The sequence below is a fragment of the Amblyraja radiata genome, chromosome 2 (assembly GCF_010909765.2).
Source record: "Amblyraja radiata isolate CabotCenter1 chromosome 2, sAmbRad1.1.pri, whole genome shotgun sequence".
NCBI lineage: Eukaryota > Metazoa > Chordata > Chondrichthyes > Rajiformes > Rajidae > Amblyraja > Amblyraja radiata.
Window position 1 is genome coordinate 122,330,167 of NC_045957.1, and position 13,255 is coordinate 122,343,421.

The 13,255-nt window shown below is 47.7% G+C and overlaps 1 protein-coding gene across 5 annotated transcripts in view; it reads left to right on the forward strand.

Moving 5' to 3' along the window:
- Positions 1-13,255, forward strand: part of dnajc13 (DnaJ heat shock protein family (Hsp40) member C13) — a 211,203-nt gene that overhangs the window by 30,044 nt on the left and 167,904 nt on the right. For all 5 annotated transcript variants that reach the window (XM_033014744.1, XM_033014726.1, XM_033014734.1 and 2 more), the window contains exons 3-4: positions 6,677-6,752; positions 11,139-11,288. In XM_033014744.1, the coding sequence (XP_032870635.1) occupies positions 6,677-6,752; positions 11,139-11,288 (226 nt within the window). The remainder of the gene's footprint in view (positions 1-6,676; positions 6,753-11,138; positions 11,289-13,255) is intronic.

The following is a 13,255-nucleotide window of genomic DNA, read 5'->3' on the forward strand; positions in this document are numbered from 1 at the left end:
TTCTTTACCACCCTATCTATATGAGATTCCACCTTCAAGGAACTATGCACGGTTATTCCCAGATCCCTCTGTTCAACTGTATTCTTCAATTCCCTACCATTTACCATGTACGTCCTATTTTGATTTGTCCTGCCAAGGTGTAGCACCTCACATTTATCAGCATTAAACTCCATCTGCCATCTTTCAGCCCATTTTTCCAAATGGCCTAAATCACTCTGTAGACTTTGGAAAGCCTCTTCATTATCCACAACACCCCCAATCTTGGTATCATCTGCATACTTACTAATCCAATTTACCACACCTTCATCCAGATCATTGATGTACATGACAAACAACAAAGGACCCAACACAGATCCCTGAGGCACCCCACTAGTCACCTGCCTCCAACCCGACAAACAGCCATCCACCATTACCCTCTGGCTTCTCCCATTCAGCCACTGTTGAATCCATCTTGCTATTCCTGCATTTATACCCAACAGTTGAACCTTCTTAACCAACCTTCCATGAGGAACCTTGTCAAAGGCCTTACTAAAGTCCATATAGACAACATCCACTGCTTTACCCTCGTCAATTTCCCTAGTAACCTCTTCAAAAAATTCAAGAAGATTAGTCAAACATGACCTTCGAGGCACAAATCCATGTTGACTGTTCCTAATCAGACCCTGTTTATCCAGATGCTTATATATATTATCTCTAAGTATCTTTTCCATTAATTTGCCCACCACTGAAGTCAAACTAACAGGTCTATAATTGCTAGGTTTACTCTTAGAACCCTTTTTAAACAATGGAACAACATGCGCAGTACGCCAACCCTCGGGGACTATTCCCGTTTCTAATGACATTTGAAATATTTCTGTCATAGCCCCGGCTATTTCTACACTAACTTCCCTCAATGTCCTAGGGAATATCGTGTCAGGACCTGGAGACTTATCCACTTTTATATTTTTCAAAAGTGTCAGTACTTCTTTTACTTTGAACCTCATAGTATCCATAGCTACTCTACTAGTTTCCCTTACCTCACATAATTCAATATCCTTCTCCTTGGTGAATACCGAAGAAAATAAATTGTTCAATATCTCCCCCATCTCTTTTGGCTCTGCAGATAGCTGCCCACTCTGACTCTCCAATGAACCAATTTTATCCCTCGTTATCCTTTTGCTATTAATATAGCTGTAGAAACCCTTTGGATTTACTTTCACCTTACTTGCCAAAGCAAACTCATAGCAAAGCAAACACAGGCAGTAATCCTGAGATTGTTACCTTTTTGGTCCTTTTCCTTAACTCCCCTCCCAACTCCCTAAATCCTCCCTTCAGGACCTCTTCCATTTTTTTACCTATGTCATTGGTACCTATATGTACCACGACCTCAGGCTCCTCTCCCTCTGATTTCAGGATATCTTGGATGAGTTGAGACACGTCCGAGACCTTGGCACCAGGGAGGCAGACCACCATCCTGGTCTCCCGATTGCGTCCACAGAATTGCCTATCCGACCCCCTAACAATAGAGTCCCCAATTACTATTGCCCTCTTCTTTTTTTCCCTACCTTTCGGAGCAACAGGGCCGGTCTCTGTGCTGGAGGCCCGTCCGCTGTCGCTACCCCCGGGTAGGCTGTTACCCCCATCCGTACTCAAACAGGAGTACTTATTTGCAAGGTGTACCGACATTGGAGTACTCACTCGTCCCTGCCTCTGCCCCTTGCCCTTCCTTAGCGTGACCCACATGTCTCTCTCCCGTGTTTAAGAATGTTTAAGAAAGAACTGCAGTTGCTGGAACGATTGATGGTAGACAAACATGCTTGGCGTAACTCAGCGGGTGAGGCAGCATCTATGGAGCAAAGGAATAGGCGACGTTTCAGGTCGAGACCCTTCTTCATGAGTAAAGGACAGGTCGGGGGGAGTTCCCCCCCCGCCACGGCTACCATGTAATCCCCATGCTTCTTTCTCCATGGTCGGATAGTCGGCAACTAAACCGTCTCCCCCCCCCCCCCCCCCCTCCCATGAATCCAACTCCGCCCCCAGGACAGAGCCAGCCTTCCCGATGAGTTTGTTGATCCTGTTGGGGTCCGCAGCCTTTGCCCTGCTGCCCCAGCACACGGCAGCGAAGATGGTGCTGGCTACCACCGATTGGTAGATGGCAGAATGGATGTAAACCCCCAGGGTTTATTGTTGCATTTTTGCCATTAATTAGTAAATATCTAGTTTAGTTTTGTTTAGAGATACAGCGCGGAAACAGACCTGTTGGCCACCGGCTCTGCGCCGACCAGCCGCGGTACCCGCACATTAACACTCTCCTACACCCACACTAGGGACAATATTTACATTTACCAAGCCAATTAACCTACAAACCTGCACGTCTTTGGAGTGTGGGAGTTAACAGAAGATCCAAAGGTTCAAAGGTTATTTTTATTGGTCACATACACCTAGGTGTAGTGAAATGCTTCTTGCCAATGCAGCACATAAAGAAAGAATACAGACATAACAGTAATAAGAGATTTAAACATAAAAAACATCCCCCCACAATGGTTCCCATTATGAGGGAAGGCACAAAGTCCAGTCCCCATATCCTTGTTCACCCATAGTCGGGCCTATTGAGGCCTCCACAGTCGCCTTTACGGAGGCCCGATGTTCCAGGCCGTTCTCGCCGGGTGATGGTGCTCTGGCGTCGGGAGAATTCTCTCAGCGGCATGGGAACCCTGGAATGGCCGCTTCCCTTACCGGAGACCGCGGCTTCCGAAGCCAACAAGGCCGCGCTGGATGGAGCTCCACCACTGGCGATCTCAGCGAGAGATCCCAGGCTCCAGATGTTTAAGGTCAGCGCCGCCGCCCGCAGCTCCACGATGTTTCATCGGCGGTCTTCAGCTCACCGGCGCTCCTGCACGGCGACCCGGGCAAGGCATCGCCCGCTCCGCAATAGCGCTCCAGCGCGGTGCCGCCGAAGCCGAAGTACTGGGCGGTCCCCTCAGGAAACGCCGCTCCAGGCCCGCTGGTAGGCCGCGAGGACGGGTCGAAAGAGCAGCCAGGAGAAAAGCTGCCTCTCCGACCAGGTAGGGGCCCTGAAAAGTAGTTTCCCCTTCCTCCCCCCCACCCCCCACATAAAAAAGACTAGAACTCCAAAAACGAACAGCTGCAGGCTGGGCTGCCATACCACACAGGACGGCGCCCCCTAGAGATCTCGGAGAAAACCCACGCAGGTCACGGGGAGAACGTACAAACTCCGTACAGACCGCGCCCGTAGTCGGGTTCGAACCCGGGTCTCCGGCGCTGCATTGGCTGTAAGGTAGCAACTCTAAGTAAGTAAGTTTATTGGCCAAGTATTCACAAACAAGGAATTTGCCCACAAGTAACAACTTGACATACAGTGACAGTTATGAATGACTCAGAAAACGCTAAACATTAATAATAATAAAACATTAATGATAAAACACAATTGATCAAGCATGTGAACCAACAAAACACCAGATCAAACGCTGCGCCACCGTGTCCACTAAGAGCATTCTTGTTTTTTTTAACCAATGATTGATTTGCCCAAGCTATATTTTCGCGAAATAACATTGTAAACCAAAGTAAGTTTGCATTAAGCAGGATGCAGATTGATATTGTGGTTTAATCCAATTTTCTTGAAATGAGGACCTTCCAATCCATTTGCCTAAGTGCTCAAATATCTTTTTTATTTCCTCAGGATTGACATTTTGATTACTAGAATTGCTTGAGTGAACGTGAATCAGTTAGAGAATGTGCCCTTTGAAATCATATCGGCAATACGTATATTGCAGGCAATGCCATAGAAGTGATCTTGTAAAGGGCGAGCATAGCATAAGTGTTAAAACGCACACCTCCAGATTCAGGGACAGTTTCTTCCCAGCCGTCATCAGACTATGGAACCATCCGACCACAACCACAGCGCGGTCCTGAACTGCTCACAAGTTATAGGAGTAGAATTAGGCCATTCGGCCCATCGAGCCTACTCCGCCATTCAATCATGGCTGATACCTGCCTCCTTATCCCATACAAGTTCACAAGTTATGCATTTGTCATAAACTGTGTAGGAAGGAACTGCAGATGTTGGTTTACATCGAAGAGAGACACAGAAAGCTGGAGTAACACAGTGGGTGTGACGGCATCTCTGGAGAAAAGGAAACCTTAAACTGTGGCCCCTGGTTCTGTACTCCCCCAACATCGGGAACATGTTTCCTCCCTCTAGCGTGTCCAAACCCATTAACAATCTTATACGTTTCAATAAGATCCTCTCTCATCCTTCTAAACTCCAGAGTGTACAAGCCCAGCCGCTCCATTCTCTCAGCATATGACAGTCCCGCCATCCCGGGAATTAACCTTGTAAACCTACGCTGCACTCCCTCAATAGCAAGAATGTCCTTCCTCAAATTTGGAGACCAAAACTGCACACAATACTCCAGGTGTGGTCTCACTAGGGCCCTAAACCTATGCTGCACTCCCTCAATACGCAGATGAGATCAGCTGGCATCATGGTCGGCACAAAGGTTGTGGGCCGAAGGGCCAGTTTCTGTGCTGTACTGATTCTGTTCTAAATAACAATTTGTAAATGAAACAAAACGAGCAGCTTGGCAGGGGAAAAAGCTGTTTTGGAATCGTCGATAGAAAGAAGTTATTCTGTGAGGGGTGGGAAGAGGGACTGGTGCAGAGAGAAAATGTTATCGGATAGTATTGGTTAATATTTAATGCTAAACAGTAATCAATAAGAGTTCAGAAATATTCTGCTTAGTCGCAGCGTGCACCCGCCAGTAACGGAGTAACATGAATAAATATGAAAGTGAAAACTGCGTCTGAAGGAGCTTCACGCACCAAGTATCACATCTGTTATGAAAAGATTATGAAATTGTACAACTCCAAGGCGGGATTTCCAGCCCTGGTCTCTTATCTCAGTGTAGTTTAGTTTATTTTAGAGATACAGCGCAGGAACAGGCCCTTTGGTCCACTGAGTCAGCACCGACCAGCGATCCCTGCACATTAACACTATCCCTAGACACACACACGCACGCACACACACGCACGCACGCGCACACACACACACACACACACTAGGGACAATTTATATTTGTACCCAGCCAATTAACCTGCAAACCCGCACGGCTTTGGTGTCATGGACAATAGACAATAGGTGCAGGAGTAGGCCATTCGGCCCTTCAAGTCAGCACCGCCATTCAGTGTGATCATGGCTGATCATCCCCAATCAGTATCCCGTTCCTGCCTTCTCCCCATATCCCCTGATTCCGCTATTTTTAATAGAGTGATACAGTGCGGAAACAGGCCTTTCGGCCCAACATGCCCACAACGACCCTAGTCCCACCTGCCATTGTTTGGTCCACATCACTCCAAACCTGAGGCTCGGTGCTGGGACCGCAGCTATTTATAATATACATCAATGATTTGGATGAAGGGATTCAAAGTAACATTAGCAAATTTGCAGATGACACAAAGCTGGGTGGTAGTGTGAGGAGGATGCTATGAGGATGCAGGGTGACTTGGACAGGTTGGGAGAATGGGCAGATGCATGGCAGATGAAGTTTAATGCGGATAAATGTGAGGTTATCTACTTTTGTAGCAAAAACAGGAAGGCAGATTACTATCTAAATGGCGTCAAGTTGGGAAAAGGGGAAGTACAACGGGATCTGGGGGCCCTTGTTCGTCAGTCTATGAAAGTAATCATGCAGGTACAGCAGGCAGTGAAAAAAGCGAATGGCAGGTTGGCCTTTATAACAAGAGGAAACGAATATAGGAGCAAAGAGGTCCTTCTGCAGTTGTACAGAGCCCAAGTGAGACCACACCTGGAGTATTGTGTGCAGTTTTGCTCCCCTAATTTGAGGAAGGACATTCTTGCTATTGAGGGAGTGCAGCGTAGGTTTACAAGGTTTATTCCCGGGATGGTGGTACTGTCATATGCTGAGAGAATGGAGCGGCTGGGCTTGTACACTCTGGAGTTTAGAAGGATCTCATTGAAACATATAAGATTGTTAAGGGTTTGGACACGTTAGAAGCAGGAAACATGTTCCCGATGTTGGGGAAGTCCAGAACCAGGGGCCACAGTTTAAGAATAAGGAGTAAGCCATTTAGAACGGAGACGAGGAAGCACTTTTTCTCACAGAGAGTTGTGAGTCTATGGAATTCTCTGCCTCAGAGGGCGGTGGAGGCCGGTTCTCTGGATGCTTTCAAGAGAGAGCTAGTCAGGGCTCTTAAAAATAGCGAAGTCAGGGGATATGGGGAGAAGGCAGGAACGGGGTACTGATTGGGGATGATCACCCATGATCACATTGAATGGCGGTGCTGGCCATTCCTGCACCTTCTCCTGCACCTATTGTGGGAGGAAACCGGAGCACCCAGAGAAAACCCACGGGGTAACGTACAAACTCCATTCAGACAGCACTCGTGGTCGGGATCGAACCCGGGCCTCTGGTGCTGTAAGGCAGCAACTCTGCCCCTGCCCTCTAATATGAAATTTGCTCAATTATGTCAGGAAAAAAGTTGTATTTGATTTTTCTTTCCCCTCAGGTGCTCATTCAGTAATTTATTATTCGATTAAATGCTTGGACTGTGAAGTATCTAATTTAAAATGAATTGTTCCAAGTAAAGTTTGAAGTGTGCAGAATTCGACATGCCTTATTCCTCTTGTTACCCATGTTTGTTTTGTTTCCCCTTTCAGGTACAAGCGAGTGTTTTCCGTCGGCTCGCACGCCGTGACTACCTACAATCCCAGCACCCTTGAAGTTACTAATCAGGTAATGAATCATGGTTATATTCCTGACACTTTGCTGACCTGGTAGACAAAAGTGCTGGAGAAACTCAGCGGGTGCAGCAGCATCTATAGAGCGAAGGAAATAGGCAACGTTTCGGCCTGAAACCTTGCCTATTTCCTTCGCTCCATAGATGCTGCTGCACCCGCTGAGTTTCACCAGCACTTTTGTCTACCTTCGATTTTCCAGCATCTGCAGTTCCTTCTTAAACACTTTGCTGACCTGCTTTGGAGCTGTAAGTTATATCGACAATATTTGTTTTAGTGTCGAGATACGGCACAGAAACAGGCCCTTCGGCCCACCGAGTCAGCGCTGACCACCGCTCATTAGCACACGCCTACATACACTAGGGACAATTGACACTGAAACCATGTATATAAAACACAAGCCAATCAACCTACAAACCTGCACGTCTTTGGAGTGATGGAGGAAACCAAAGATCTCGGAGAAAACACACGAGGGTCACGGGGAGAATGTATAAACTCCGTGCAGACAGCGCCCGTATTCGGGATCGAACTGGGGTCTGTAGCGCTGTAAGGCAGTAACTCTACCGCTGCACCACTGTGCCGCACTTCGGAAATGATAAACATCCCTTTAAACTGAAGAAGGGTCTCGACTCGAAACATCACCCATTCCTCCTCTCCATGGATGCTGCCTGTCCCGCTGAGTCACTCCAGCTTTTTGTGCCTATCTCTTTTGTTTAGTTTATTGTCACGTGTACCGAGGTACAGTGAAAAGCTTTTGTTGCGTGCTAACCCGTCAGCGGAAAGACAATACATGATTACAATCATGTCAGTTCTGTAAGGCAGCAACTCTACCGCTGTGCCACAGTGTAACATAGAAACATAGAAAATAGGTGCAGGAGGAGGCCATTCGGCCCTTCGAGCCAGCACCGCCATTCATTGCGATCATGGCTGATCGTCCCCAACCAATAACCCGTTTCTGCCTTCTCCCCATATCCCTCGACTCCACTAGCCCCTAGACCTCTATCTAACTCTCTCTTAAATCCATCCAGTGCTTTGGCCTCCACTGCCCTCTGTGGCAGGGAATTCCACAAATTCACAACTCTCTGGGTGAAAAAGTTTTTTCTCACCTCAGTCTTAAATGGCCTCCCCTTTGTTCTAAGTGCATCTAAGTGCATTCTAATTCCCCCTAATTCACAGTGCATCGATCCATGATAAGGTAAAGTCCGATCAAAGATAATCTGAGGGTCACCAGTGAGGTGTGGCTGTGTCATTAACTTGCCCTTTACCATGGCACCATTTATGGCCAGATGCCCAGCGCCAACTTCTTCGCTGCCGTGTGCTGGGGCAGCAGGGCGAAGGCCGCGGACGCCAACAGGATCAATAAACTCATCGGGAAGGCTGGGGGCGGAGTTGGAGTTGGATCCATGAGAGGTTGGTCTTGGAGGGGAGGATACTCCTCAAACTGCGGAGCATCCTGGACAATACTAGCTCACCCCCTACATGACACACTGGTCAACCTGAGGAGCACCTTCAGCAACAGACTGGTCCCACCAGGATGCAGCACAGAACGCCACAGGAGATCCTTCTTCCCTGTGGCTGTTAAACTGTACAACTCCACCCCCTTCTGTCGTGGGGTAGGCAGACTCTCCCCCCCCATCCCCCCTCCAATATTTGTACGTCCTAAATCCTGGACTTTCCACTTCACTTTAATTACATGCTTCATGTATCTTGTGTTTTATGACTGCTGGCAGACCAATTACTCTCCTGGGATAAATAGAGTTCTATTGTATTGCATCGCATTTGAGACGTCACCTGTTCCTTTTCTCCAGAGATGCTGCCTGTCCCGCTGAGTTTTGTGTGTCTATCTTCGGTTCCTTCCTAATCTTTTGTTTATTGGAATTCACTATATTGGAATTCCAGCCTTTTCCATAAGGTATAGGTGCAGAATTAGGCCATTTAGCCCGTCAAGTCTACTCGGTCAGTCAATCATGGCGGATCTATCACTCCCCCTCAACCCCATTCTCCAGCCTTCTCCCCATAATCTTTGACATCCATACTATTCAAGAACCTATCAATCTCTACTTTAAAAATAGCCACGGACTTGGCCTCCACAGGCGTCTGTGGCAATGAATTCCACTGATTCACCACCCTCAGGCTAAAGAAATGACTTCTCAGCTCCTTTCCAAAGGTACGCCCTTTTCACTTTGTTGGTCTGCCTCTTTGGCCCTGGTTCCATGATGGCTGGCACTCATTTTATCTGAGCAGTGGTTAGAAAGAGCAATCGTGTGCAATTCTGGTCCGCCATTACAGAAGGATGCGAAGACACCAAGGAGAGCGTGGAAGAGGTTTATCGGAACTGCCGGTAAATCAGCCCGAAGAAGGGTCCTGGCCGTAAACGTCACCTATCCATTTTCTCCTCAGATGCTGCCTGACCTGCTGAGCTACTCTGAAACGTCACTTTTCCATGTTCTCCTCAGATGCTGCCTGACCCGCTGAATTACTGCAGCACTCTGTGAAACGTCACCTATCCATGTTCTCCACAGATGCTGCCTGACCCGCTGAGTTACTCCAGCACTCTGTGAAACGTCATCTATCCATGTTCTCCAGAGATATGCAGGAAGGAACTGTTGATCTTGAGTTATACCAAAGATAGATGCAAAGTGCTGGAGTAACTCAGCGGTCAGGTAGCATGTCTGGAGAAAAAGGTTGGGTGATGTTTCGGGTTGGAACCCTTCTTCAGACACAGACATTTTTCCTGACTCAGCACTTTGTGTCCTTTTGTTTATCTGCAATTGTTTGTGTCTACAATTTATTCAAAGATAATCCCATCCTCTGTTATAGACAATAGACAATAGGTGCAGGAGTAGGCCAATCGCCCCTTCGAGCCAGCACCACCATTCAATGTGATCATGGCTGATCATCCACAATCAGTACCAAGTTCCTGCCTTCTCACCATATCCCCTGACCCCGCTATTTTTAAGAGCCCTATCTAGCTCTCTCTTGAAAGTAGTCAAAGTCAAAGTAGCCTTTATTGTCATTCAGACATCTTCAGTCTGAACGAAATTTTGTTGCCTTGCAGTCATACATGTAATAAAAATGACAAAAACAAATAATAAACACAAATTAACATCCACCACAGTGGGTTCACCAGGCACCTCCTCACTGTGATGGAAGGCAAAAATCTTAAAGTCTTTGCCTCTTCCCTCCTTATTCTCCCTGTGCGCCGAGGCGATCCAGGCTTCGGAGGTTGTGACCCCACCGGGCGATAGTAAATCAGTCCCACGGCTGAATCCAAGCACTGCGAGGTCGGGTCGCCGCTGCCGCTGGAACGCCACAGCTCCGAAGTCGGGTCGCCATGCCGCTGGAACGCTGCCCCAGCTCCAAGGCCGCCAGCTCCGCTATTAGGCCTCGGCGCAGGCAGAGACGGAGACGGGTATACGACGAGAGAAGTCGCATCTCCCCCGAAGGAAGAGACCAAAAACACGTTTCCCCCCCCCCCCCCCCCCCCCCACCCACACACATACACAACCTAATAAACTAAAAATTAACTAAAACAGGACAAAAGAACAACAAAAAAAAAGAAAAAAACAAACGGACTGCAGGCGAGCCGCAGCTGCTAAGGCAGCGCCGCCATCTTGACAAGTATCCAGAGAACCTGCCTCCACTGACCTCTGAGCAGAGAATTCCACAGACTCCAAATTCTCTGTGAGAAAAAGTGTTTCCTCGTCTCCGTTCTAAATGGCTTAATCCTTATTCTTAAACTGTGGCCCCTGGTTCTGGACTCCCCCAATATCGGGAACATGTTTCCTGCCTCTAGCGTGTCCAAACCCTTAACAATCTTATATGTTTCAATGAGATCACCTCTCAACCTTCAATGAGATCCCCTCTCAGCCCAGCTGCTCCATTCTCTCAGCAAATGACAGTCCCGCCATCCTGGAAATTAACCTTGTAAACCTACGCTGCACTCCCTCAATAGCAAGAATGTCCTTCCTCAAATTAGTTATAGTGGACAATCGACAATAACATACACCATCCTCCCCCTCTAAAGCCTGTTATAATGAGGGTTCACTGTACATTAATAACCCCATTACTAGTAAAAACAAATTCCTAAGTGCAACTAAAGACATTACATTTTAATGTGTAGGAAGGTACTGGAGATGCTGGTTTAAACCGAAGATGGACACAAAATGCTGGAGTGACTCAACGGGACGGGCAGTAACTCTGTGGAGAGAAGGAATGGGTGACGTTATGAGACCCCCCCCCCCTCTCCCTTTAATCTGAAGAAGGGTCTCAGCCCGGAAATGTCACCCATTCCTTCTCTCCAGAGATGCTGCCCATTAAAGTTTTAAAGTTTGGTTTTAACTCCAGCCAAGTAGAATTAACGATGTAAAACTTGCCTTTGCAGTGGCCTTATGGAGATATCTGCAGCATCAGTCCAGTCGGCAAGGGGCAAGGCACAGAATTCAACCTGACCTTTCGCAAAGGAAGTGGGAAAAAGTCTGAAACCCTCAAGTTTTCCACTGAACATAGAACAGAGTTGCTGACGGAGGCATTGGTAAGCACGAGCGTGAGTGGCTGTGCGCGCAGCTGTGAAAATATGATGTACCGTGGAGCTTTTCTGTCTCTGCGTTTAACAGTGAAGGTGATGGTCCATAGATGGTCTTTGTCATATTTGCTGAGGTAGCTACTGTAAACTTCAGTAAGGCATTCAACAAGGTACCGCATGGTAGGCTGCTCTGGAAGGTTAGGTCGCATGGGATCCAAGGAGAGATAGCTGAATGGATGGCAAATTGGCTCCATGGAAGAAAGCATAGGGTGATGGTGGAAGGTTGCTTCTCGGACTGGAGGCCTGTGACTAGTGATTGGTCTCGGGGTTCGGTGCTGGGCCCGTTACTGTTTGTCATTTACATCTATGATTTGGTGAGTAGTTTTGCAGATAGTGAAGATGGTTGTGAACGATTGCAGCACGATCTGGATCGATTGGCCAGGTGGGCAGAGGAATGGTTGATACAGCTCTGCCCTCATCGACCTTTTTGTTCATGTCTTCAAAAAAATCAATCGGATTTGTGAGACACCACCTCCCACGTACAAAACCATGCTGACTATCCCTAATCATCCCTTGCCCATCCAAATGCCTGTATAAACTATCCCTCAGAATGCTCTCTGGTAACTTACCAACTACAGATGTTAAGCTCACCGGCCTATAGTTCCTAGCATTTTCCCTGCAGCCCTTCTTGAAAAGAGGCACAACATTTGCCACCCTCCAGTCGTCCGGCACCTCTCCTGTATTTAAGGACGACTCGTAAATTTCAACCAAGGCTCCCGCAATTTCCTCTCTAGTTTCCCGCCATGCCCTCGGATATATCTCATCAGGCCCCGGAGATTTGTCTGCCTTCAAACACGACAGTACCTTCAGTATTTCTTCGACGATAACCCTGACTGCTCTCAAGACACTTCCACTGACTGCCCAAAGTTTCTCCGTCCTACTGTCTTTCTCCTCGTTAAATACAGAGGATTAATACTCATTGAGCACCTTGCCCATCTCCTGTGGCTCCACACAGAGGTGACCACTTTGATTCCTGAGAGATCCCACTCTCTCTCCATTTACCCTTTTCCCCCCTTATGTATTTATAACATATGTTGGGATTGTCCTTAATGGTACTCTCCAGAGCTATCTCTTGGCCCCGTTTTTGCCCTTCTGATCTCCTTTTTCAGTTTGCTGTTTACTGTAAGTCGCCCCTAGTGTGCGGTAGTGTTAGTGTGCGGGGATCGCTTGTCCGTGCAGACACGGTGGGCCGAAGGGCTTGTTCCCGTGGTGCGTGTCACTAAAACTGAAAGCGCTCGTGGTCAGGATTGAACCTGCGTCTCTGGCGCTGTAAGACAGCAACTCTGCCGCTGCGCCACCGTGCTTCTCCAATATTGCTCTGCTTGCAGTGAGCATCTTTGACAGTCATGTGGTGGGAAACTCCTGCAGCTTGGGAGACATCTGACAAATAAAAGCATGCATATATGGTTGTTGTTGTGCTGTTGAAACTAATGGACTCAGTCATCCTTGCATGAAAACAGCAATCCTGGGACTGTTGTGTCAGTGACGCAGCCCTGTGCTTCGTAGCCAACCCCATAATACCCAGGAGATATGAGTGAATATTGACAAACAGTTCTCAATCTGAGACGGAAGAAAATACAGATGCTGGAATCTTGATCAGTACGGGTGTCGGGGGTTATGGGGTAAAGGCAGGAGAATGGGGTTAGGAGGGAGAGGTAGATCAGTCATGATTGAATGGTGTAGTAGACAATGGGCCGAATGGCCTAATACTGCTCCTATTACTTATGAACATGAACTTGAGCAAAACAAAGCTGGAGTAAGTCGACGGGTTAGGCAGCATCTGTGGAGAGGATGGACATGGGACATTTTGGGTCGGGACTCTTCAGACCCGACACGGTACATCGTCTGTCCATTCCCTCCACAGATGCTGCCCGACCTGCTGAGATCCTCCAGCACTTTGTTTTTGCTCAAGATTC